At 40.1% G+C, this 27,738-nt stretch overlaps 1 protein-coding gene and 1 long non-coding RNA gene across 3 annotated transcripts in view; both read right to left on the bottom strand.

Annotated features, from left to right (window-relative positions):
- FOXK2 (forkhead box K2) overlaps positions 1-8,084 on the bottom strand; it is a 44,695-nt gene extending 36,611 nt beyond the window's left edge. Inside the window, exon 1 of the mRNA XM_084273390.1 lies at positions 7,726-8,084. Coding sequence (XP_084129516.1) covers positions 7,726-8,078 — 353 coding nt within the window. The 5' untranslated portion in view covers positions 8,079-8,084. The remainder of the gene's footprint in view (positions 1-7,725) is intronic.
- A 15,098-nt stretch (positions 8,085-23,182) lies between these two features.
- Positions 23,183-27,252, bottom strand: LOC311199312. Of its 2 annotated transcripts, none has more exons than XR_014617752.1 (5): positions 27,127-27,252; positions 26,595-26,704; positions 26,390-26,469; positions 26,193-26,300; positions 23,183-23,348 (listed from the first exon to the last, which is right to left on the bottom strand). It is a non-coding gene; the product is annotated as an uncharacterized lncRNA (long non-coding RNA). The 2 variants fall into 2 exon arrangements; XR_014617753.1 differs by having other exon boundaries at positions 26,595-26,646.
- Between the last annotated feature and the right edge of the window lie 486 nt (positions 27,253-27,738).

Here is a 27,738-nt window from a genome sequence, read left to right as displayed (position 1 = left end):
CATTTTTTTTGTCATTTCTTGTGAGGACAATATTTACAACATCAATATGTTCCGTAAATATTTATCAGCAACTGTATTTAATTCAGATTACCAAGAGTAGTACACGTAGCAATATCAAGAAGTGATCACGTATTTTCTTCCTAAACTGCACATTATGCTAACCAGCCTATGTATTCCCAACATTCTGCTGCTGGAAAAAAGATTTTAATTGTTTTTTCCTCAATCTGTGGTTGTAGGTACATGAAGTGTTTTGTAGTTAATACTTCTCCATCCCTGGAAATACTCAGAATTCAGACAGACATGGTGCTGAGCAGTTTGAGCAATGTTGAAGTCTTTCTGCTTTCAGCAGAGGTTAAGTTAGAGGTCCCTTTCATAATTCTAAATGTAAAATCTTAAATCACACTGAATTAAAATTAATTCCAGTCAACATTATACTCATTTTGTTACGCATCATAAAGCTACAAGAATGACATCTCTGGCTTTTCTTTTGCTTTACAGCTCTAATTCTACAAATGTTCAATTCCATAGGCATCTTTATCCACATGAGCTGTCTTGCTGAAGTCAACAGCAATGTTTATGGTTTAGCACCGACATAACTTTGCCAATCTGCTGCTGGTTTCAATTTTACGTAGCGCACGTGGACAAAGAAAGTCATGTGTTCATATAAATGTTCATTAAGACATTCTGAATTTTTTAATATTGAAAATTTTATTCCCACAAATATCCAACCATACAGCATACCTAAAGATGATGTTTTGTAGAAGTCTGTGATTTGCAGTAGTAATAAGAACAGCACAGAAGCACATGCAGTAGCTGCAGCAGGATCATGCAAACAAATGCAAAGAAAAAGACTCCAAATATGTACAGCCCTTCTTTAGCCCTATTAACTATAGATAGATTACAGAATTACAGAGATCTACACTAGCTCTTTAAGATACCTACTAAAGTCTCAGTGATACAACAGAAGTGATGAAATCCTAACTGAATACAATGCTTATTTTCTATGCCATCCACTGTGGAATAGCTGCAGAATATGGTTACTCCCCTCCGACTGCTTTATCTAGGTCAAAAAACTCCTTAAAGGCAGGAAGTCACAGGAAACAAATGTCACTACCCATCAACTTTTTATCATGAAAACAAGCAAGACAGTAGATAAAACCACCACCTTCCCAATGTCTCGGTATGAAGTTCCATGAAAAGACACCAGCTTATCAGTAAACACAAGACTGCTGTAAAAACTCACTATATGCTGCAAAGGAGATGGCCTCACACTACCACAACATATTCATAGTTTTCTTTGAAATCATATTTTTTCCAGTTTTTTACATAATTTTACATAAGGTAACGGGACTCGAGACACCTTGAAGGCACTTCTGCATTTACTGAAAAATACAGTAGATTAGATACATTATTATCTTAATAGCTTCTGCATCACTACATGAAAAAGTACTTTGCTTTGTGAATGAGATCCATATGATCAAAAAAACCCTCAAAAAACCCAAATACAAAAACCTAAGCACCCAAAGCAGCCACAGTAGAATTCCTCCACAGCAGAGCTATTCTCTAAAACACATCTACCTTCATCAAGGAGTAATATTTACCATACAATGTCATTCCCTCATAAGCAAATTAATCATACACATTTATTTTGAAAAGCAAAGGTGAAAGATAAACTTACTTTCTTTATTAACTTAGACTTATCCTACAGCAGTTGTCTCTTCCTGATCAAACATAGCACATTTCACAACCAAAAGTCAGTATTGTGTTTTGATTTAATCAATGCAAAGCAAATGATTTAATTTACATATTGTTTACCTCATTATATATGAAGGTAACAATCTCAAAACTCTCTTTCAACTGCAGATTCTTGGAACAGATAGTTTTAATACTAACTTTGCACCTTTAAACCAGAACACCCATCTTGCTTCTGTCACAGAATGGGAATTTACCAGTCAACAAAGAAATAATTTTTAGGTTTATCTCCTAGTTTATTTGTATAGTTGTACTTCATATAACTGTACAAAGAATGTACTTATTCCTGTAGCTAACCACAGGCAAGATCAGGAAAATTCTAGAATTGGGCAATGAAATCTTGTGTATGTATCAATAATCCAAACAAAAAGCAAGGAAAGTGTAAATTACTCAAAATATCAAACTGTTGAAGCTTTACCTCAACTACCCGATCAGCATAGGACAGTTTGCAATGCTGTTTCAGTAATAAAAACTCATTCACTCCTAAGGTGTGTGCAATCGAGAGGGAAATATGAAAAAATGAGATGACAGAAACAACTGCAATGCTAATTATGACTATAGAAACTTCACGCTCATCTATTTTCATTTCAAATACAAGGAGTTCTACCTTCTTCCTCCTACGTTCCTTTTCAATCAGATCTGCTTATGTGAGAACACTACTGCTACCGAGCTTGACATTTGCAAATCCTACTTTAAAGTAGCCAAAAACCTATCTATACACACAGCCCAGTTACCCTTATTAGTCATTATGGCATGGGACAGAGTCTCTGCTTGAGAAAGTAAACAAAAGTTTCTGGACTCTATCTCATAAGTCACAGACAGGTCCAATGTTTCTTAGTTTTATGCTTAAAGATAATTTGGAAGTAATTCATAGTTCTAATGCAACCAAAATTGAGCTCAGAAACACCCCCTAAAAACCAGTAATAAGGTCTCAAAAACACTTCAGCCAGCTGTCTTTCTTACAAGCAACTTTATCAAAAGTGTCATCAAGAAAGTGAAAAAGCAAGCAACTATTCTATACTTACAAATATATTCCTTGAAAAAAAAGTGTTTTGTTTGATTTAAGTGCCTAAGTTACAAAGAACATCTTTAGAACATGACCCATGAGCCTAAAATAAGCAAAGATTCGTCCTCAAGTAACACTACCTAAGGAGATGCTATGATCCATTCACCTCAACTGTTAAGCCAAACCTGAGCTGTGTCCAGTCACAACTTTTCTCTGAGCATGCAAGCAGCTACAGCTCTATCTCACAGCACTCACATCTTTGCATATGATTTACCTAACTGTAATAAGATGATACAAAAAAGTGCCCTGAAACCTTAGAGGTGCTCTGCAATCTCCTGCACTATTTCCTGCTCAGGTAATGCTGAACACAAACTTTTCCAAGGAATTTACTTAGTTGATGCACTTGATCCTTGTTCAGCATCTATTGGCTTTCTACTACCTTCAAAGGCAGGAATAACCCCATTTTGTAGATCCAGATCACAAAACCAAAGTAAAAACACTGATTCAGTCCCCTGTATGCTTGGAGGAAAAGCACAAGACCACAAATAAACGTTCAGTTTGCAGCCATATCGGCTTGCTTTATGATTAATTAGTAGATGTGCAAGGTACTCAACATGATTTACTGTAAGAACTCCCACACTTAGCAAAGAAGTCTGTAAAACAAATGACAGAATGGTTGAATTATTTACTGTCTCCTATTATAAAAAAGCTAACCTGAATTGCATCAAATGAAATTACCAGGTGTCAAGTTCAAAAAAACTCAGCAAAAAGATGTATTTTTCCCAAAATGGGCTCCAAATATTTTGTGGAACTCACTGCCCGAGGATGCTGTGGATACAAGTTTTAAAGGGTTGTTTGGTTTGGTTTTTTAAGTTTGGGTTTGGTTCAGGGGTTTTTTTTAATTAAAAAGGGGTAAAAATCAAACAGCAAATGGTTTTAACTCAAAAAGAAAACAACCCTGACTTTGGGATCCAAAATAAAAAGCAAGGGGAACACAATCACTTGCCTTTATCTGCTTCTATGCTCCTCCCTAGGCATCTGCTACTGACTACTCTTGAAGGCAGGTAATGGATTAGATGCATCTTTGCTCTGACTCCGACGTGTTGTCCTATGGTAATAGTATCTTGCTTATGATTAGCAAATCTGCCTCCACAAAGCCAAAGAATATTCACTAAATTACAATATGCATGGTCCTGTCAAAGTGAACAAGACACTGTCTTGGTATAGTCTAGGCCAAGACGTCAAGATGTTCAATTCAAATGCTACAGTATGAAGCACATCCAAAAAACCCAAAAATAAAACCAAACCTAAAAACCTTCTTCTGAGCTAAGCTGTACCAGAATTCAGCCTGCCTTTTCCAGCTGTGTTAGTTACATTCGTCCAGAATCCTACCTCTCCAAAAGCTGTACGTATACAAGACCTCTATCAACCTGCTGCTGTGGCCAGCACAAAAGGTACTTTTCAAGCAAAGAACCTCAGAAGTCAAATATCAATGTAATTATTTACCTAGCAATACACATGTAACTTGGGGGAATTCTGTAAAGCATCAAAGGAAACCAATTAAAAAACATGAACTTTATGAACTGCAGTGATAGTCCAAGCATCCTGAAGGTTGTCCAAGACTGATTAAACTGATTTGCCTGTATTTAACAGGAGATTCTTAAGCCTCTTTCATCCCATGCCTCTGATATGACACTGACAGGAGAGCTACTTACTGGACATGAACAAAAAAAATTGCTATTTCCTCCCAGCCCCCATTTTATTCATCTAACAAGATGACAGCTGGTTTGTATACATACGAGCATGTACGTGAGTCTGTCAAGAACCAGAAAAACAAAAACACACTTTCCACTGCTATTACCTCCTGCTTGATACCTTAAACATTTGAATTGTGAGCACGGCTTCCAGAGAAGCATTAAAAATAGCACCCAGAACAGTTATCTTAATGCACTGTAATTTCATGTTTCATGGCATTTATAAGTGTAGAAAGACACCTTTATTATAGGTAAAAGTATATTCTAACATTAATAATTTAATTGCCAGAGATGTTAAAAATGTGTGTTGCAGGAGACTATGAAGTTGTATTGCTGTTTTTCCCTTCCAAAACCAGGAAGTTCAATAATATTAATACAACCATATTCAAACACTGTGCTGGAATTAAAAAAATTTTACAAGGCCAAAGACACTGGAATTACACACAATTATTAGCTGCAATTAAATAAGTCAGTCATTTCTAGTCTGTAACAGTATTTTGCTTGGGAGTCATCTGTAAGTTCACTATTAATTAGGAAAAAAAAAAGAGATAAAGATGGACCCTCCATTCTTGGTTTCAAAGATCACTTAAAAACAAACAGAAGGACCAGGCCCCTCTTTTTTTAAAAAGAAAAGAAAAAACACTTCACCTGCCATTAGAAAAAAATTCAAATCATGGTGTAGTCATAGGCAAAGCATATTACTGGCAACACAGTAGGATTAAACAACAACAACAAAAATAGATCTAGTGATTACTTGAGCTGGAGGTTAGTAAACATCAATCTTGAACTCGTACCAAAACTACCTTCTTTCCAATCATGTTTCAACTGTTAATTAATGCTTACATTGTACTGAACTAAGTTTGATTCCAAGAGATCATCTTCAGTGTGACCAGTTAAATCTACAATGAAACTCAAGAACATAGCTACAAACAATATTAGTCATCAGCAATTCACAGTAATGACTGGCTGTAAGCAGATAACGTCTGCTTTGAATTTGCCTCAAGACTCTTGTGTTAAAAAAAAGCTCTGCAAATAACGAAACTACTCCCTATCTAACTCCAGTAAGACCTTCCTTTTATAAGCATTTATTTTTTAAAAAAAAGCTATACAGGAACATTTGATCTTATCCACCATCTAACTATGACCCTGAAGACTTTTCCTGCCCTTCAAGATAAAACTCATCCCTGTACCTGTTGACTAAAGAAATCCTAGCTCACCCAGTGTACACACAGCCCTATTGTTTCTAGCCAGGACTGAAGGTATGCCACCTTCTATTTAAAAGACTTGATTGAAGATCACACCTACATTTTGTAACAGGAGGTAACTACTTCAACCAGTTCACAGATCCTGAAACCGAAGGCAACCAGTGTGCAGTCTAAGAAATGGTGTAACCACTGCACACAGTCAGCTCCAAGCAAATGCTGGTTTCTGTAACACCACCCACATACACTCGTGAAGAAATTGTAACTGCATAGAAGTTTTCATCATTGTTCAATGAAAAAGCGACACACAAAAAAAATCCTGCAGTTTTCTTTCCCCTTAAAAAATGACAATGATAGAAAGAACTAAAATAAACAAGTCAATAATTACATGGACAGCATGATGAAGCAGTACTTTTTTTTTCCCTGAGGTCTTAAACATTTAATAGAATGCTGCTGACTAAATTAAACTAATTCTAGGCTGTTTGCAATCAACAGATGTAATGCACAATGACTTCCTTGCAATTAGGGTTTTACCAAACTCTGTTTACAAAGAAAAAAAAAAAAGTACTATTTGATCTGTGGTTCAGAAATGTGTTAAATTAAAACACATATTAACTACGTGTCAAATGATAGTTAATATTAAAAAGCAGAAAGCAAAAATAGAAGTTACAGTTAAAGGTCAAACAAGTCATCCAAGTGTATTCATGATTATACAACTCCACACATACTGGCACTGTTAAACCCTTTCTGAACGAGCATTTCCTAGAAAGCAGAAAGGTAAAACAATTTGATTTTCACAGAGGAATGAGGTAGGGAAACTAACATTAAGACTTCGAAGCTGAAAATATACACCCTCTACAACCTAAAGGCAGTTTTAAAACTTGTAAAGCATTAAAACTAATGGTATGTGTTTTCTAAAAGTAAAAAGCTGGTAACCTTCAAGTATTTCTTAGCCAAGACAGATAGAATTATACTAAACCAAAACACTTTCACTTTTCCTACACAAGGCTCCTCAAAACACAGATTGCTTACAGTTCAACATAACCTTAAATATACTAAGTAGGCCTCACATACTCCCCTAGAAAATTATTTTGCAAAGACAGTTCATGTTTGGTAATGGTAAAGGAATGTATTACCATATAAAAACTGTTAATGCATTTACTGTCATGTAAGGAAATAAATATTAACACACCAGGACCAGCAGAAGCACTTCACGTGGATGATGCAGTTTACCCGTGTTACAATTAACCAAAGACGCACAAACTACCACAAAATCTGAAGGCAAACACACTCAAAACAGTCCCCCTACGTTCTGCAACAGCACCAAGGGTGTTTATAGACGTACTTAATAATGATCTTAAATTCAGAAATCCCAGATATGTGGATAACCACTTGACTGCTTTCCTTTGAAGCACGTAAACAATACTCAAGGGTGTATCCAATTCTGTTTGCTAATTACAATATCTCCAAGCACTGCTGCAGACGGATTTGCTCCCAAACTCACAACAGACACGGCTACGTGCAAGACACAGCACGGGAGGAGGGTGACCATTTGCCTACCACCAGTCCCTGCGCTGCCGGGGTCGCACGCTTTCCACCTGTACCACCGGCTGCCGGAGGGACTGAAGTGGGAGCTGGATGTGCCGGCGGGGCTACCAGAGGAAGGACACATCCTAGGGCAGCGGGCAGAGGCGCCGGTGCCCGGGTGCTGCCGGGCTGCGGGGAGAAGGGCTGGGGGAAGGAGGCCTAGCTAGGGCAACGCTCGCGTTTGTCGCCAAGACGAGGTCGGTTTCCCGCATGTCACGCACCATGTGCCAGCCAAACGGCAACGGGGACAACCGGCGCGGATGAGCAGCGGCACCACCCGGGCCCGCCGCGGCAGCCAGTCCTCCCGGGGAGGACGGGGCAGCCCGGCACGGCACAGCGAGGCGAGGCGCCGGCGGGTGGGCCCGGCCCGGCGGGCCCCGGTGTGACGGGGGAGGACGGCAGGCCCGGCCCCCGCTTTACTCACACTCGGGGCAGCTGCAGCGGCGGCGCCCCCCGCCTCTGGAACACGCCGTCCACGAAGACGCCGTTCTTGCCGAGGCAGCGCAGGTAGAAGTCCCCTCCGCCGCCGCCGGTGGCAGCCGCGGGGTCTCCCTGAGGCGGAGGCGGCGGCCCGTCCGCACCGGCCGGTGGCGGCGGCGGGGGGGCAGCGGTGAAGATCTCCAGGTGGCGCCGGGAGATGAAGCTGGAGTGGCCCATGCTCACGTCCACCGAGCCCTGCGACGAGTTGCGGCCGATGGTCACCGAGCGCTTCTTCATGAGGTACTCGAACTCTCGGCCCTCCAGCCGCGCCACGGCCGCCGCCGCCGCCGCCGCCATCTTAGCGAGCGAGGGAGCGGGCCGCCCTCCGCTGCGCCCCTCCGCCCGCACCGGCCCCGCAGCCGCCGCCAGACACAAGCAGGGAAGGGGACGCCGCTCAACCCAACCTGACGCAGTCGGCCGCTGGCTGATGGACGGCGGCGCCGGGCCAATGCGCGGCCCGCACGCCCATGGGGCTATGGCGGCGCGGCCAATGGCGAGCGGCGCCGAGGCCAGCGCCGCGCAGCACGTTCGAGTGTCGGGGCCCGAGAACACGGGAAAGGCCCGGAAAACACGGAGCAGATCCGCGCGCGGGGGAGCGGAGCGACCCTTGTCTCCCCAGCGGAGGCAGTAGCGCCGGGAGAAGGACAGCGCCAAGCCGCGGCCCCTACCGGGCGCTGGCGGCCCGAGGGAGCGGCGGGGCAGCTCCTCCCCGGCCGGCCAGGAGGAGAGGCTAGGTAGGGTAGGGCAGGGCAGCGCGGCGCGGAGCGTGCTCAGCCCGGCGGGGTGGCCTGCCAGCCATATTCCTGCCTGTAGCCTCTTCCCTCCCCAGGGCCGGGGCGGCGGAGGGTCCGCGGCCTCTGGCACCTGCGGGGGGCCGGGCCGTCACCGCCCGCTCCTCGCAGCCCCCCACAGCGACAGCAGCGCTCGCCCTGGGCCCCCGAGCGAGGCCGTCGGCACCTCCGGCGGCCCACGTCGGGGGCAGACAGTGCCTCGCACATGCCCGCCGCTAGCACTGCTCCCAGGAGCAGCACTAAGCGGGGGGCGGAGAAGGGACAATAATCCAGATTTAAATAAATGCAGGTACCCAGACCTTGCTAGAGGGGGGGCTACCACGTGGATAGTAGTTCTCGCATTGAGCCTCAACGGACCACACAGGGAAAAAAAAAGGGGGGGGGGGTTTCATACATATCTGACAGGTTAGGACAAAACCAGAGGTAACTCCTTGTCTCAAAGCTCTATAAAATCCATCCAAAGCACATACACTGCTTTAATGTTAAAAGTTTCAGGTAAACCAGGCTGGTTCTATGCACACACCTCACTTGGATTAAGTCCTAGTTTTCTCATAGGAACTAGGGCATGAAAAAATAAGCAACCAATCTGACACGACGAAACAGAATTAGACATCCAATTGCTGTACCAGTCTGTCACTCCTCCCCGAGGGCCACAGCACATGGGAGAGAAAATGTCACAGAGAACAGTATATGAAAAACTGATCAAGAGTCCACAGCAGCAGTTTTGACTTTCAAGTATTACAGGCTACCAAAAGGATGACATTAATTATACTCAGTTTGTCAAACGTGGCATGTGCAACAAGAATGATGTACCTGATCAAAATCATCTAGAAGTGTTTGCATGCTCCTCTCAAACTGTTATAGGGACCAGGCACTCTGACAGAGTTGAGAAGTAAACAATTAAGAAACACTTCTGGCTATAAACTGTGAAGAGGGTGCTAAAACATATTTATGTCTGCATAGAAACACTGCAAACACTTCACTGGGCAGCCCAGATAGCCTTACCATATTTTCAAGCACTTTTTCTTGAGAAGGGTGAGGTTTTTGTTGCCTATTTGGGCTTGTTTACAGTACTGAAATTCACTGTCATTTATGAATCGAGAAAGCATTTAAATCCTTCCTTCAGTGGCAGGCACATGCTCTGCAGAAATTGAAAGTAATTTTAGAAAACATTTTTATGGTCTGGACAAAAACAATCCATTCTCTAACAAACACCTAGTAGTAAATTTGAATTTTAAGCTTCTGGGTTTGCACATTTGAGTCAACAGATCTGTAACTGTGTAAATTCGTTATGCACGTTTAGGAACAGAACGCAGTGCGTGCCACCTGCAAAGTTAGGGCAAACCTTATTTTCAACTTGCTATAAGCAGCTACAGTACTGGTCAAGTCCATTTATGTGATCACATACACATATCAGATGCAGCAATATATAGCAACAGTTTAGGGCTTTGGTTTCTTTTACAGAAAACTTTAGTTAAATCTTGCCCACACTTTGGTATTTAGAATCAGACTTTCTTCTATACCAACATATGTTTGGCACAGAAAATGTGGAGCATCAGAGAGCCAGTTATGACTCCCTGATTCTCAGCTTTTTTTTTTATCCCTTGGCTCTGCTGCGACTGTAGAAATGTTGTGCCTGCTTTTCTGACAATCGGTTAGGGATCCTGAGGGGTATGCTGGCTGAAAATTACCAATGGATTTCCATCTCCCAACACACCCCCACACCCCTGGGCAGAAAACAGGCAGATTGGGAGAGTAGCCAGGTGAATTCCCATCAGGCCAGCAGCATTTTCCATGACTCCTTTGGTTGCTCAGTTCAAAAAAGTTACCAGCATTAATGCTACTTGAACATTTCCCCTTATGTGAATCATATATTTGTTAATTTGTATTAATTTATTAATAACATCCAGTACTAAAGCAACAAAGCTGATACATACCTGCCTGTTCCATTATGTAACAGCATGAGGAATGTCAAGCAGGGTTTTGCAATATACACGAAAATTACTTTTCAAGCACCCAAAGATCAGTATGCTACTCTACCGAAAGCGAGTGGACACCAGCAAAAAGCCTGTTTACTTTTGTATTATTGCAAAGCATACAACAAATTCCATGATCAGAAGTTACATTCATTCTAAGAGGACATCTGAGATCTTTCTGCCCGTGTTTTTCTTAACTGGTGCAGATTTAGTCACTTTGTGACCATACAAAACGGCACGGTGACAGTCACCCCAACCTGCCCACTTGCAGTTCTGTTCTCTGCTGTATGAAGTAGGAAACAGCAGCAAGATGTGGGGGCACGACTCACACTTTACACATAATTCTCCTGTTCTAGTTTCTAGTTTCCAGTTTCCCCAGAAATGCACTCCTTCAACATAACTCGGCCCTGCTGGTGGAGCTGCACAGCAGGTATGTACTATTCCACACATTTTCTTCCCTGACACGCGAGGATAAGCAAAAGACATTCTTTTTCTCTCTCTGCTTTGCACCTACCTTAACTATTCAGGGCAGAACCAGGGCTCCAAGTTACTGACCAACATTTAATCTTCTGAGGGACCAAGTTGCTGCAATTGCCACTGAAACGAAGTCAAGTCTCAAAGCACTCATTGCACTTCTCCATTTCTAGCCCCCCCAGTGATAAGTAGCCCAATGTTATCCAGTCCATATCAAAATATGCTGCAGCACCTGACCACACCACAGGCATTAAGAATCATCAGATATTATGGCATCACCTGACCTTAAAACAAAGTTTAAGACTAAAGTTTAAGAGAAACGTACAAGCACTGTGTAAGGTCTAATCTATTAATACTATTGTATTTGACCAAACCTTCCTTAAACAACTACAGATTTTTAAACACACTTTTTTTTTTTCTTGAATCTTATACTATAGCAACACAAGAGCATTAATGTGCAGTCTGCTTGTGCTTGGGGCTAGTAAACTGTCATATAATCAAGTTTTCTTTCTTTGATTTTCTTAATACATATATGTGCTCTGTCCTGAGGGCTGTGAGGTGGTGAAGCAGTTTAAGATGTGCATTTTCAGAAATCCAAAAGCACAGAATACTACTAGAGGAACTTGATGAATAATCAAGTAGATTAAGTGACCCTAATTGCTTACTTTGACACAACCAGCATTAAACAGCTTTTAAAAGCCATTAGGAGCTATCCACAATCTTTTTATTACACCAAGTGTCACAGGCTTCCAGTGAGATTTCATTCCTGTTAAACAAAACCCTACAAAGTTAATTTGCCAAATCGCTTCTCAGTAACATTCACATGCAATTTATCAAGAGAAGCACTTCAAATACCAAAACCTGCACACTGAATGGAGATTTCACATATTGATATCCCTGCACCTGATAAGCATGCTTTCCCCACCCCAGTATTTACTGGGTGAGGAGCCTTTGTAAGCATTAAGGAACTTCCTCCACCACACAGCCTCAAAACCACTGCCACTGTACTACAACTTAGTCCATTTTCTCACAAACACATTTTGGTCAAGGTGACCAAAGGTGTTAAAAAACGTAATTACCACAAAATATTAAGGGAAGTTGGGATGGTGTGAAGCTCCCTACACACACAGCCAATTCCTGAAGTAACTTTGGAGTTCATAGGAGAAAATAAAGCTTTATACCTCAAAAGCTGGTTTTATAGCATATTTTTTCTCTTTACATACATCTTTTATATTTAATAAAGACTGGAGAGTGTAATAGTCTCAAGAACGCCCAAGTCATCCAGATTAATGTGCTTTACTTTGGGAGGAAGGAGAATAGGGAAGAGTGCGAAAACTGGTATTTAACCCTGACCAGCCACTTGCTAGGTATTATTGCGATTAGAAAGAAAGGAAATCAGTGCCGCACAAGTCAAAACCAGCGAGTTTTACCCGTGAAAACGCTTCCCAGAGGAGCGGGAGCAGGTGACGGCCTGACAGGAAACCCGCGCTTCCCTCAGCCCGCCGCGCGCTTCCCGCCCTTCTACCCAGCGTCCCCCGCGTCCCTAACGGCTGATGGCGGCGGAGCTCTCCTGGCTGAGCTGAGCTGGGCACTGAGCGGAGGGCTCTGCGGGATGGCGGTCAGGGATGCGGGGAGGAGCAGAGCTCCGTGGGTTTTTGTTTTGTTCTGTGTTTTTTTTCCCCTGGTGAGACGTGTTTGTAAACACTGCGGGTGGTGCCGGGAGCGCGGCCCCGCCGCGGGGTGGAGGCCCTGAGCCGCAGCCGCGCTCCCGGCACCGCCCCAGCGTCTCCTGTGAGAAATAAAGGCTCCGTGCGAAGCTCAGCGGGGTGTTTCCTCGGAGTTATTTCAGTTAGCGCGTCCTCCCGCGTTCCTGGCGGCGGCTGAGGTTAAAATACGTTTTCTTGGGTTTGCAAAAGCAGTTTTGTGAGGAAAATGCTTCCCCCGTGAGCGGACCTGAGCGGCGAGTAGTGATCTCTGTGAACAAGCAGAAAGATAAAGCCTGCAAAGTAGTAACGCCTCGGACCGTTTCAAGCAACACCAAGCGACACAAATCCAAATGCACACATGCAATTGAAAGCATCCCATCCGCCCTCAGATTGTAATTATTCATAAAGCAGCTCTAAATCTCCACACCACAAAAGGGTTTTGAAAAGCAGCAGCATTACCCTGTGTTAAGTCCCCGTTACTTCGCAACACAACCTTGCAGGATCAACGATCTTTGCTACACAAATAGCTAATCAATCTTAACTCTTAGATGGTTAAAGCTTTAACACCTCAGAGAAAGTTGGACCTGTTGGTTGAAAAGGATTTTAAATGTTTTTGTTACCCACTTCCGAGCATAGCCAAAGAAACTGAACCTTATCAGTTTCAACACAATGTATTTCATGTGGATCATCGGGATGCTATCAGTTATGGCCCCTTATAAGCACACTTCTAAGATTTTCCTTCAAGATAGTTTCCCATTTTTGACATTGTACTCTCATTCTACTCTCTGCTTTATCAAGAGATGCACAACTTTGAAGTGCCTGTTAGAACATCCCTGAGAACAAAATGGTAGCTTCTTCATTTACCCTTTGACATTCCATGTCAAAACAGGTCAGTCCCACAACACTACAAAAGCATCTTGCTGGCTTTTTCATTGTCAGAGAGCTCAGATGGTATAGAATATTTCCTATGCATAGACAGCTGTACTTATTCGAATAAAATGTTGTAACCTTCCTCAAAAACTAAGAAAGTCGGCACTTCATTTAGAGGAACAGCCCCACCAGAACACATTGAGTCTTTTCACCATGACAGACACATATTTACTCTTCATTAATTTTAAACATAATTCTTTTTCGGTCTTTTAGCACTCCCACCTCACCTACCTTTATGATACTGTATCACAAACAAAGAAATAAATTTTGGACAAAAGAAAGCCCTAAACAGATTAAGCTGCCAAGGTCCAGCTTATCTGGAATAGAAGTTTCAGGTATCTGAAGGATGTGTCTGCACTGGTAGCGCTATCATACATGGTAGACACAAGTGCTACAGAAGCAGTAATAAAAGTTGTAGACTGGCTGGCAGAAAAAAAGCAGTTGAGTAGGAGTGGAGAGTATAAGAGAGGGTAGGCAAATGTGTAAGTGATAAAATGATTTATATTAATCAAAACCAGACAGAAATTAGAGAAATGTGAATAAGGTAGCCAAAGGCAAATTAAAACCAATACCAAGCATAAACTAATAGGTAACAAGAAAAATGTACTGTAAAATGCTCTTCCTGACAGGGCATTCTGATTTAAATTTGTCATTTAAGGAGGAAACACATGAAGCTTTTATCAAGATCAGTCTGGGTTTGGTTGGCTCTGTTTTGGGTGGGACTTTTGTTTGGGAGGGTTAATTTTTTTTTTCAGCCAACAGAAAGCTAAAAAGAGAAATAGTGAAAAACAGAGATTTATTTTTCTCTCTGTCTGTCCTCTCTGAAATACTTCTTCCTCTGTCCAGGGTAACTACTGAACTAAGCAAAGTTCACAGAAGAGTTACAGAGATGAAGTGTGAAAACATGCTTACACAAAGGTTAAGAAATCGTAAATGTTTTCAGTAGAGACAAATATTCTTGAAATAACATGAGGCAAAAAGCACAGTGCAAACAACCTCATGTTCCATAAACAGATATTCTAAGATTCCTATGAGATAGAGAATTGGCTGAACGCAAAGCACACAAAGATGGTAGAAGGAATATGATGATGCCAGTAGTATTTTTCATATCCATAAAGTATTATTTCTAATTGCGTAGTCAAAGCCTGGGTAACTTCAAATAGTAATTTTTCCACCCCTATTAGAGGTCCTACAATACAAGGACCATCATTTTTATTCATTTATACAAAACTTAGCAAGAATTGCACTTGTCTGCAACTATATTGTAACACTGACACATAAGATGCAGCTGCTTGCAAATACCTTTTTCCTGAATACAGAAAAGGGATACTGAGGTACAGCAGCCTCGAGTCTGGCTGATTTTCTTACATTTCTGATAAACCTCAAAATACTCAGAATGGCTGCTGTATTTCATTGTCTTTCTGTGAAACTTAATCTTCAAAACATAAAGCATTTAAAGATTTTGAAAGAAGGGAGTGTGAGAGACGATTAAAAAAAAAAAATCCATCAATTAAAACTGATTTACATCCACTGCAAATAGAAAAGAATGTTGAGGCAGAAGTTGTCACTCACTTCTGAATTTTCACCAGTGAAAAGGTCGGTCCCTTGAGGAAAACAGAGCCAAACAGAGGAAAAGGGATATTCGGATATTCCAAATACCCAGAGTCACTGGAGGATCAAGATCAGGAGCAGACAAATGAAGGTGTGTCTCAGCAGTCAGAGATCAGTACATGAGGTGTGCTGGAGAACAGCCAGCAAGTCCGTGACCAGAAAGCCACTGGCACTTGGAAAGATCAATTACTGACAGATGTCCAGCAGACAGCAGAATAAATCTCTCCTCTGAGGACACGAGTTCTCCAAAGCTCATCTCCTACTCTGCCCGCAATTTGTTTTGCTAATTGAATTAGCCTGTAGTTAATTTGAGATTATGCTGTTCTATTTGCATTTCATTCTCAGAAAAGGAATGATGCAACAGACTAGATACTCAAATCAGCAAAAAAACAACCCCCCTCTAGACTAAGATCTGAATTTACCTGCGTTCTTGAATTTCACAGCATTTTGTGAGGCAGCCTGGGTGCCAGGATGAACTGCTGGTGTGGGTCATGATAAAACTGAGCAGAAGAACAATGTGAAACAATTCAATTTTAGTTTTTACAGTTGCTTCAGTTAGCAACACACAAATCTTCATTGCTTGGTATTAAATAACGGAGTGCAATGCAAAGATGGGTCAAGGAAAAAGGAACACAAGGCTCAGAAAAAAATCCCCACAACAAAAGACAAGTTTTCTCAGCAGAAGTCTAAAGCTAACATGAACAGAAGCATCTGTAGACATGTAATATATAACAGATACATATTATTATTAAAATAAATTTAAATATTGTCTGAGGATGGACTATAGCACTAGAGATAAAACCTGTAACATGCATCAGCTACACAGCATAGTGTATCAGCGATGGGGATTTTTGGTATTACAGAGTCTTCAGGTATTTATGCAACCTGAAACGTGCCAAATAGAAAAGCTTGTAGTACTGAGAATACAAGATGCTAACATAGGCAGCCATACAACCAAAACATGGTAACAAAGACGTCTAGCCATTTTCTAACAAGATATAAAACAATGCAAAAAACTGTATAGAAGTGGAGTTGAAATATTAGTTGGCTGCAGCTAAATTGTACGTTTCCCTTTCTCCCAAGGACACAAAATTCAAGTCAGTCAACTTTCACACATCCCCCTTAAGTTTTCCAATTAAAAATTCAGTTCCAAAACACTTTTCCCCATAAAAATATGAATTTTAGAACATGTCTGTAAATAGAACTGTTAGATAAATCCTACGCTGCTGACCACTTTCAGTTCTTTGTGGTTGCCCAGTGCTGGTAGATGACTTGAAAAGTTCCATTAATACAATGCCAGCAACTAGATGGTTTAATTGGTGTGTTGGCAGGTTCCACGGACTGAACTGAATTTTTAACTTTCTTCTAATCAGCTTCAAATGACTATTTGTATTTCCCCCCCATCACATCCCTAATGGCACTTGTCACTCAAATTGTCTTTTTTTGCTAATTAAGAGGGGAGTTTTGTTGGGGGGGTTGTTTTTTTTTTTCTTTAGTCCCCAGAAAACACTAAGAAGCTGTTTGCAGGAATCAGATCGATTACTGATACATGCACAGTTATGCACATTGACCTGCGACACATAACTCAATACTTTGTCCTACAGTGTTACAGAGCTCTCCAGTAATGATTTTATTTGCAAGTTTGGGGGCAGTGATGGCCTTCCTGTCTGACTGAACACGGGGTGGGTTTTTTTGTGGTTTCCTTCCTCTAGATTTTAATAGAAATACTGATCAATATAAAGGCCTCTTAATTTCAAATGGGGGAACTTTGGCACACTCTCAGGTTGGTCAGGCTTTCAAGCCTTATGGATTTAGTTTGTGCTAGTACAACAGTGCCCCTAAGTACTGCATTTGGTAACATAACCACCCCATAGGTTTTTAATATCTCTAATAACCTCCATACAGCTTTTTTCTAAAAATCAGACATCTGTAACTGTCCATCTTTACTCAAACTTAAAAATGTAAAGGCAGCTTAAAATCTCACTCCATTAATTTTCTTCCTTGGTAAGAAAAGACTGAAAGTACAAGATGGGGAGAAAAACACATACCTAAATACAGATTCATCATCTCACGCAACAAATAACATCAGATAGCAAAAAGTCATCAGAATTTGAAATAAGTGAATTTAAACATTACTAAGTATGCCCACAAACATTTTTTCACAATTTCTAATATTCCATAGGTTTTTAATTTGTCACTGAATATAGGTATTATTTGTCTAAACCCCCTGAATAATTTGACATAATAGTTTAAGTACCTGGATCCATTTTTTCCCCAATGTTTTTATGAATGGCTACAAGGTCAAAAGGTATTTCTTTGAAAAAGTACCTCATTCCTGCACATGTATTTGCACCAAACTCAATCAATCTTGAAATAAAGTTATGCAAATCTTTATCTTATGACCAGACTTGGAGAAAAAAAATAGCCCACGCTGATTTTGGACTACTCTAGATTTAAGTAGACAACAGCTACATGAATTACAGGAACAGTTGAAGTTTTCTGCACATACATAAAAGCCTCCCTGCTGCAACCCCCACAGCTGTCTTAACGTATAGCAAAGTTCACACCCAAAGTGCAATCTCTTGATGTACTTGTGCTCAGATCTTGTCCAAGCTCAGAGCTGTCAGACCACGCTAACAAACTGAATCAGAAGGTTCAGGATATTAAGAGAAAAGAAACCTTTTCAGCTGTAAGAATCATCTACTGCAACCTGTACTTTCAGCAGTCTTCTGGAAAAGATGAACCATTGGGGTATATTAAATATGTAGCTTTATCTAATTTGGGATTAAAAACAACACAAGGAGGATCCAAGCTGCCCAGTACAGATTCAGTTTAAGTCATCACAGCTCAGTATCTGAATTAGAAGATAAACACTACCATATTATATTCAAAGCCAGGTTGAGTTTAACATACAACAGGGTTTTTTTAAAGTACAACAAAATCCTGCTAAAATAGGATTTTATTTTTTACTACGACAGATAGCACCTCCTGTCTTAGTGCTACACAATGTTTTCCTTTGAAAACCAGGTCACTTTGAGAAATGTTCCGAAACGATCGTTTAAACAAATCTTACAAACATTGATACAATTCTTCCACTGGAATGTCTCCTAATGTCTGCAACAAGGTTGACCATTGAAGGAAGAACGTACAGGGTAGCAATGAAATTTGTGAAAAAAACCATTAAGATTAAGAAGAGCTGTTTTAAAAGCCCTGGAAGCTTTTCTGGTGGTTTTAACACTGTTCAGCCTTTTTTGTCTCCTTGCTCTCCCCTCCTCTACTGTGCCCTAGACCACCACAGTTGACATAGAGGGGGCAGGAAAACTGACTTGCAGGTGATCCTGGTTGCTCACACACATATGGATTAGTGGCAATTTATGACACAAAGCTAAGTCTTAATAACAACACACATGCTAACTTTGGTCTGTCAAAAGGGATTCTAAGAATACAGTAGACATCCCTTATTACAGAGGAGCTTCTCCACTTCGGTTTAGTTCCAAACCCTAAATTTAGCATATCACTTAAGCTGCTGAGTTTCCTCCCATTTGAATGTTTTACTACTGGGAGTGGACATAAATTAAAGCACACCAACTTCAGAAAGGTAGAACAGCCTATCTTGAAAAAACAAGTACTTTACAAACACCATACTTCATAGTACTCATGTGAGAAAGAAACCTTAACACAATATCTGTGGTTACCTGACTTCAAACTATGTCTTCTGTTAAAGGCAGAAAAAGGCATTTGTGATACATCTTTAAAGACACTTTTATTTAGTACAGACAAAGCTATTAAATCAGTAATTTGCTGTAGTTATATCATTTAGGTGTCCACATAAATATACTTTAAGCATTCATATACTGGCAGATCATGTACCTGAAAAAACACAAATCAGGACTTTTGAGTACTACAGTAACAAAATGGAAAACAGTAATGCAAGATTAATCTTATATTCTGGATCATGTGTTCTATTAAAGAACACTTCAATTCTGTAAAATACTTGGGAGATTTTCAAATCTCAGCTAGGCAAGGCTCTAAGTAACCTGATCCTAAGCTGATGCCAGACCTGTCTGAACAAAGGTTGGAGGAGATGACCTTCAGAGGGCCCTTCCAATCCATGTTAATTTACAATCTTAAAAAGAGAGAGATGGGAGTATGTTTGTACACACATACACTTGCCCTCATTCTTTCTAGATGCTCTAGCCAGTCTATAGCTAAAACTAAACTGAATGCTGCATGTAAAGCAAGACTTCAAAAATCAGAGTAGTAGACTGATTTTGCTATCTTAAATAGACATCATCTTTACATCTCTGCACCACAAGTAGAGAAGAAAGTATTGCTTTATGACCTAAGTAAGGTGGCAAAGAAGTAAGACTTCTCACACCTTCCCAGCTCTGTCTGACCTCAGAAGTGCCTAATTTATCTGTCGAATCCTCAGCTTCATAACAACACAATTCTCACTTATCCTCAGCTTTGACTCTTGTAGTGCTGAGGAATCTCTCTGGAATTGCATAGGGATGAAATATTCATTGCTTCTGCCAAACATGAGAAAAGGGAGGAAGCAGGTTTGTCCTGAGACAGGTAACCACAAAACAAAGAACAAAACAATGTTCAGGTTGCCATTCCACTCTAACCCACATTTCATTTGCACATCTCCAACCGAAACTCAGCTGCTCCTACCTCTGGAATTCCTCCTTGATGCTTTTTCCTTTCTGCCACGGGCTGAGCAGTGTTTACAGCAGTGACTCGTCAGAACGTGCTTAATATGACGTGCTGCTGAAGCCCATGCAGGATGCCTTCATTTAAAAGCCAAAAAGACAGTTTTCTAACTCAGGACATGAAAACTTCTTGGAAAAGTATTGACAAGTATCATCACACTTATGATAGCATCTCATACTATTACATCTTTCTTACAGACAAGCAACCACATGTTATGAGAGTTAGTTGTTCCTATTTTCCCCCACAAGATAGGAAGGAGAAGCAACTTAAACAAGATGATCTACTAAGCCTGAAGAATTCAAAGTAAAAATCAGATTCCCACATCCCTGTTACATTCTTAGGTAACATGCCTAGGTGCTTCCTCCTGAACTTTGGGCTGTAAGATCAAGCCTTACAGAAAGGCATTCAGATTCAGGTTAAGAGCTGAAGAATTAAACAGCCAATCTAAACAGTAAGAAAATAGGACACTGAAATACTATTACTTTCTAGAGTAACCTAGTCCAGTCTGTCACACTCCAGTTCTACCCCCTCAGAAGAGGTGTCTGTGCACATCTACAAAACTACTCACTTCACATAAGAAAGCTGCAGGAGCTGTTTTAAATAATTGTCTCAAGTTTTGTAGATTTTACTTTTTGCTACAGAAGTAAATTACAATACAGATTACCTTTCCCAAGCAAAATATATGAAATTTCCATGTAATACTAAGTTAATTGAGCTAAGAGCACAATCGTAATTACTGTGATTTTTAGAAAGTTATTTGTTGTAAAGGCAAAATAAGAGAATGTGAGGATAGTAGTACAAAAATTGGTGCATTGGAACTTCAGATCTTTAGCAAAGGGTTTGAAATCTACGTTCCAACACAGAACATGTTCTTATTTGGATAAAAGTTTCCCATTTTACATCCCTTTGAAATGTACTTTAAGTATTGACAGATCCACATACAGTTCTAAGGAAACCAACTGGGACAGTAAAGCCCTATCATAAACACAAACCAACACAACAAAAAATCCCAACCCCAGTATCTGCTTTGCCACTACCTGCCTTGCACTACAAAGCCATACAGAAATTTTCCTCTTGTTCACAGTACTTTGATCAGAAACCTCTACTCAGTACTGCCAAGATCCCAACTAACAATTTTGGTTAGAGTAGTAAAGAATTACAATTCCCAAATTACTCTTCTTATTACTCTAACCAACATCGTTAGTTGGGATACAATGTGTGATCTATGTGTACACTGTTAACAGCATTAGAACAACACTGCAAACAACTTTTACACATTTAAGTCTAACATTTTAAACATACTCAAGTTCAGAAATTCCAACAGACCCATTGGTGACAAAAACTTACTTGGCTGTTTTGACAAAAGCATAGCCCCTGCTCATCAGGTTCTTCACAGAAGTGAGAATCTTATTGCAAAGTCATTACCTTTCACTGCTCTAACATTTACTGGAAAATACTAATCATATTCTGCTCTACAGAAGCCAGATGTTCAAAAGCATTTGTTGATTAAACAACCCAAAATATATAATCCAAGCATATTACAGCATTGGTAAAAGGAAATTAAGAAGTCCACTTTTCTCATGACTTTTCTTCAGCATGAAGTGCTTGTCTATTGGGAGGTGTTGGGGAAACACAGTAGCATTGACTATATCACTATATTCAAGTACTACTCACCGGAATATAATTTTATGTAGTGAGCATACCTCAAAACATAGTGCATTTGCACTGTTTACTTCCACAGGAGTAAGTTGTTAGATAATATAAATATCTTTTACTGTCCATGTATAAAGGCACAAGAACTAGGCTGAACAGGCTGGTAAGATGGTGCTCAAATGCCACAGAGGGGCAGAGCTCCTGACTGAAATAAGCTCCTGCAGTTGCAGATTCTTCTGCTCATCTTATAGACTTTGGAGAAAAACATAACTGATTCTTCTGAAGGCCAAGTTCTCTTCCCATTTCACTGTGATGACATCAGCAACAGAAAAATCTGAGAGCACCGAAAGGCTCTTCACTGAGAACAAGCATCACTAGTCATACTTCCTCTGAGAGCCAAACTGAGTCATTTACATGAATGACTGCTTGGTACTCAATGAAAAATTTGAAAGGTACAAAGCACGAATAGAGAAAAACATGGGAAGTGGTGTTTTCATTTTGAGAAACCTTCAACAAGTGACCTTCAGTTTCATTAAAAAAAAACCCTATCTGTGCTATGTTTGGCAAAAGATAAATGGCTAATAAGGTAACATTGAATTTTTATACTTCAAAAACAACAAGAGAGTATTAAGAGTAGCTGGTTCTTATAGCAGGTGAAGAGAAGCAGCTCATTAAAAAACTGAACATTAAATGTAATAACCTAATTAGGGGAATTTCTCCATAGAGATTGTTCTAATGTAAGCTGATGGGAAACCCCAACTGGCTTCAATACTGTAAGATCAAGACCTAAACACTTACGAAAGCCTGTGGTTAAAGAAAAAACCAACAAGAAACCAACAAAAAAAAATAACAGACTGTGAGTTTCTGTCCTTCTGACATATACTGAATACAATCACACTAATTTCACGGTTTCTCAGTTAAAAACTTTCCAGGATTACTCATACTTGGTAACAACAAAACAAATTCAGAACTGCCAACCCTATTCTGTTGAACTTCAGTTATTCAAAGTGCTCCACACTTAGTTCATCTCTGTTAGAAAATTATTTAGAAGGATCATAAATCAGCTTTCATTGTATCAAAAGCCAAAGCACGAGATCAAATTATTAAATAGCAAAATATACTTTGTTATTTAATGACACAGCAGCTATCTTAATCACTTATTTTGTAGAAGGCACTAACACAACACACTGCATAGGTTTTTACCCATCATATTTAAGTGCATCAGTATCTTGCAAGGATACCTTCCATGTTAAATTTGTTTTCCCAAGAGAAATTGCAATTGTTGATGCTGCAACAGCTACTAGAATGGGTTGGGGTTTTCTTTTGGGTTTTTCACTTTAACCCTTCGAATTTTAAATAAAATGTGAGGAACTTTTTTCATTATGACAACCTACAGAGAGTTAATACATTCTGAATAAGTTCAAGCAATATCTATCAGCATTTTGGTTCCTTTCTGGTTGCCTTTCAGAGAACTATTTACAGACTGTCACAGTGAAATAATCCACTCCACACACTTTTATTGAAGTTACCATAACACAGTATCACTTTAGGTAATTAAGTTTAATGTGCCATTCAACAAGTAACATGGAATTTCATGCTACAACTTACAGTAATTCTTTATAGTTCACAATACCCTCACAGCAAAATCAAAAGGGACCAAAACCAGCCCCAGTATTGTTATGCAAGACCTTGATTTTCTTCCAGCTGATCACCCTGGAAAGTAACACAAAGATAACAGTTACGATGTGATAGTCAAATAACTGAGCATGAAACACGTTTGCATTGTTTCACAAAGTATGTCTACATTCCCCTAATATCATCTAACTTGGAAATAACAAACAGTATTACAAACATTCTGTTTGGGCCTTTGTCCCTTCAATGCACATAATCAGACCAACACCTGCTTTTATGATGTATATAGGTAGGCTTCACTATAGTAAAATACAAATCAACAATTACTTACTTTATTATAATACTAACTAAGACTTGATCTTACTTTAATTAAGGAAAAGCAGTGTTACACATTCACTTTCAAGTTGCATTAGTGAAAGAATTACAGACTGGAGTTTGCAAGGAGCACTGGAGGTGTTTTGGGAGTTGTTGGCTGTTTATTATATTAAAACCAAACCATGAACACTAGAGACTAAAAACCAATCCACACAGACTCTTTCAGTTCAATTAACAATTGATATTTTATACTCTGGCCCCACATAGAGAGCCTGAATGCAGACTAGTCAAAGCACAGAAAATCAGTTTGTTGGTAGAGCACTGGAACCTGTCCCACTAAGCAGGTTATTTTTTTGTTGTTGTTTTGTTTTTGTTTGGGGTTGTGGGTTTTTTTCTAGTAAATGTAACTGAAGTTTTACTTTCCTGCTTGCTAAGCTTCCTCAACTGTTAACAGTAACATCATGGTAAGACATCAGGGTTAACAGCTTGATGGACATTTCCTCAAGACTGTTTTTCTTTGCAAGTGAAGGATTTACACTTGACAACTGACTCAGCTGAACAGTAAACAACTTTACAGAAAACAGCTTAAGAAAAGCTCTGCAATACAGACTCTTGCAAGATCCTGTGCTCATGAGCAAAGTTCTGTAGCAGAAACTGTTACCAAAGGAGTTGCCACTGCCATTTTAGGAGAGACAGGAACCCCCACCTTCAAAGTAGGGGCTTCCCAGCTAATGGTTGGCTAATGATTGACACCAACTCATCCTACAGGTTTCAGTCTTCCTCACCAAACTGCCACAACATGCTTAAGTATTTGTTTTGTATTTGTTGTTCTGTTTCATTTCATACTGAATCACAGCAAAAACAAACAAACAAACAAAGATATGCTCCATAATCAAATCCCAGGAAGCTCAGGTCTATCATGAGAACCTGTCTCATTAATAAAGGTCCAGCTAAAGGAATCTTTGAATCTCCATCACTCAAATACTGCAGAAGTAAAAGAATCCCCCAAAGCTTCCTCAAAAAACCCTATTCAATTACTTTGACTCACCATTCTTCAATCTTAACTTCAGAGTCAGTAACAAACATCAGAGAAGTGTTTTTTATGTGCTTTGACAGTTTTGCACTTGTTACAGGTGAACCAGAAAAATAATTTGAGTCTAACTTGTTTGGTATCTGGAAGTTAGTAACAGAGGAAGCATTAGAGAAGAACTGGATGTATTCAGGAATTTAACTGGGCCCATTTCCCTCTGGCCATACCTTGTTAATAACACTTTAAATCCAATTGCCCTACATTCTTTACTTCCTGTCTCATTTCAACCTTGCAACTCCTCACAAAAGCCAGAACTCAAAAAAAAAAAAAAAAAAAACCCATGCCATTTCACCTGACAAGAATCCTGACATCCCTGCTACTTCATTCCTCTACTATTCCTCCATCAACTGAATTCTCAGTGACAGCAGCCACCTCTGAAAGCTAACGTCCTCAGGCCAAACTCCATAAACAAGCCAGGGACAAAACATTCAAGCCACTGAGGAAGCAGGTGAGCTTCAGTGTTCTTGCTCCATTACCTTGGATATTTCTAGTTCCTTAGCTGTTAAGTGTTCAGCCAACCTAAAATTAGTCTATGTAGTAAAAGGGCTAGAATATAACAGCTGCTTTACAACTGTTCATTCAGAATTTGTTAATAAAGCCCCTTCAACAAGGCCATGTGTTTTTCCTGGCAGCACAGAATGAAAAAAAAATATACTCTGCAAGGTCCAGAACAGTACGAGCAACAGGAAAAAATGACACCCAAATGCCTAGAAAGCAGGAAATACCTGCCTTCATCTCCACCCTTCAATAGGAAGTGCAGTAAGTACCACACCTTTAAAAACAAAAAGCAAAAAAAGGTTATACATTAACTTAACTACTGCTACTTTCAGAAGGAAACCCACTTTTTTCCTACCACAATTACTATTTTTGACCATCTATCTAAAAAAACTGACTTGGTAATTGAGTTTAGTCTTATCTTCAAGACCCAAGTTTGGCTACCAACACGACCTTGGGCAAATCACTCAGTCACTGTACAGACACAGCTCACAAGGATGCCTCTAGAATATCATCATTCCACCTCTTCTGCTACACTGTGAATGACAAACAAACCCAGAAGCATTACCAGTGATGTGGTGTTGAGACCCTGCAACACAGGACAATCATTTTCCTCACAGAGAGGCTATACAAATACACCTAATAGGTAAATACTCCCTAGAATAACATAGTATGCCCTAGGATATCTGTGCCATAAACCTCATTTTTGAATCTCTCTAGTCTCAGACAGCTGTCATGTCTTAGCTTTACACAATTACCACTGTATATAGCCTGATTATTTGTCCAGCATCTTCAGACAGATATAATGAGATTGTAACAAAGCACCACATACCTTTTAGGGTAACAGAAAGTTCCTCTCATACCAACAACTTTTCATCTCACATTTCAGAAGACTGAAATAAGCAATCAATTAAGAACTACCCCTCTGTCTCACCTGTATCAAATCAGTCCCAGGAATTCAATTATCACTGTACTCTAAACTAAAATTACATTCCCAGAGAATAAGGCTATTTTGAAGAACATACTTGAATTTGTCAGCTTCACCAGCGCTGGTATTTATTTTCTCCTGACCTAGCTTCCAAGTGTTCTTCTGTGCCACAGAATTGCTGTCAGAACCCAGTCTCGTTCACCTACTAAAATCAAAAGTAAGAGCAATTAGGAGTCACAAGCAAATCCACAAGGGGAAAGGAGATTCAGCAAACATGCTACGTGTGTTACATACTTCACCATATTAGCGAGGGGTTTGGACACACCGTGCAATGCCAATGTAATGTCCTAATGTCCTAGGTTCCCAGTGTCCCCCTGCACACATTAAAAGATACATTTTTGTAAAGGTCAGATAGCCAAAGCATAGACAAAATTACAATTACTCAGTAACACTGTTGTGGGTAATTGAAACCTAAACAAAGAGTAATGGACAAGCATACCTATTTGAGGCTCCTCTGATCTCAACTGTGAATGCCTCAGTTACTGATGACACTGCAGTAAAAGAAATCAGCAGTCGACTGATGGCGTTGTTGCCTCGTTGAGCACGACACTATTTTTAGATAGGTTAACATGTCACTTTGTGTGTAGTATCACTCAGTCAACAACGACAGGGTTTTCTTTTGAGAAAGGTTAAAGCACACACAACTGCACTTGCCTGGAGACTCTACTACTGTAAACATCTAACTGCAGGCAAGTACTAGCTGGTTTGTTGTTGCACTCATGACTCATATACAATTAAGGCAGGCAGGCACTGAACAGGTCGGTTTACTGTCTAAAAGTCTTAGAAAGCATCCAAAACCTCTCTTGGATTCTCAGCTCAGAAGGACTGGACCAACCATTATGTACCAAGGTGTTTTTAGGTAATGAAATCAGATCATGCATGATGTGAGTTTGTAATAAACAAAGTGATAACAGAATCAATGTAAAGTATTTTCATATGCAAAACATGCAAAAAACCATAGTATCACTAACGTGTCATCTGTCTCTGCAGACAAGCAGTCACGCCGCGTCTCTCTCTCCTCTTTCACAGTTACAATTTTCACATCTCCGAGTTCAGAACAAGCAGATTCTTTAGAGAACTGGTCATTGTTGTCATACCTACAAACACAAACCCAAATTGTTAAATGAAACACTCCTCCTGCAAAAAAAACCCCAGAAAACAAGCTTTGTTTTCATTTCATCTAGATAGTATGTGCTCAATGACACAAACAGCAAAGCAACAATCCTGTTCTAGAAAGGTTAACAAAAATCCTTCCAGTTTAATAAAACTTTGCTTTAAATGCCAGCTATGGTCTTTCAAGTACTGTAAACAAAATATTCCATCCACCCTTCAAGTATAAAGAGAGTACACTACTACTAACGTTCCATCAGCCGCTATTAAAGAGGTGCCTTCTGATAACCCTCTTTCTTCTTTCACAGCCGTTCTCCCCACACCCTCGGGGAGGGAACAGATGGGAGCTTTTGACAATGGGTCATAGCTGTCATACCTAGAGAGAAAAAACACAGTTGGCATTAATGCCTAGCATTATTAACTTTGCATTAGGAGACAAGCAGCTTATGACGACAATCTACTCACAAGTCCAG

Source organism: Gallinula chloropus, assembly GCF_964237585.1.
Source record: "Gallinula chloropus genome assembly, chromosome: 20".
In the NCBI taxonomy this organism is placed as follows: domain Eukaryota; kingdom Metazoa; phylum Chordata; class Aves; order Gruiformes; family Rallidae; genus Gallinula; species Gallinula chloropus.
Note: the sequence above shows the minus strand (reverse complement) of the source record. Positions and strands in the feature narration are given on the sequence as shown.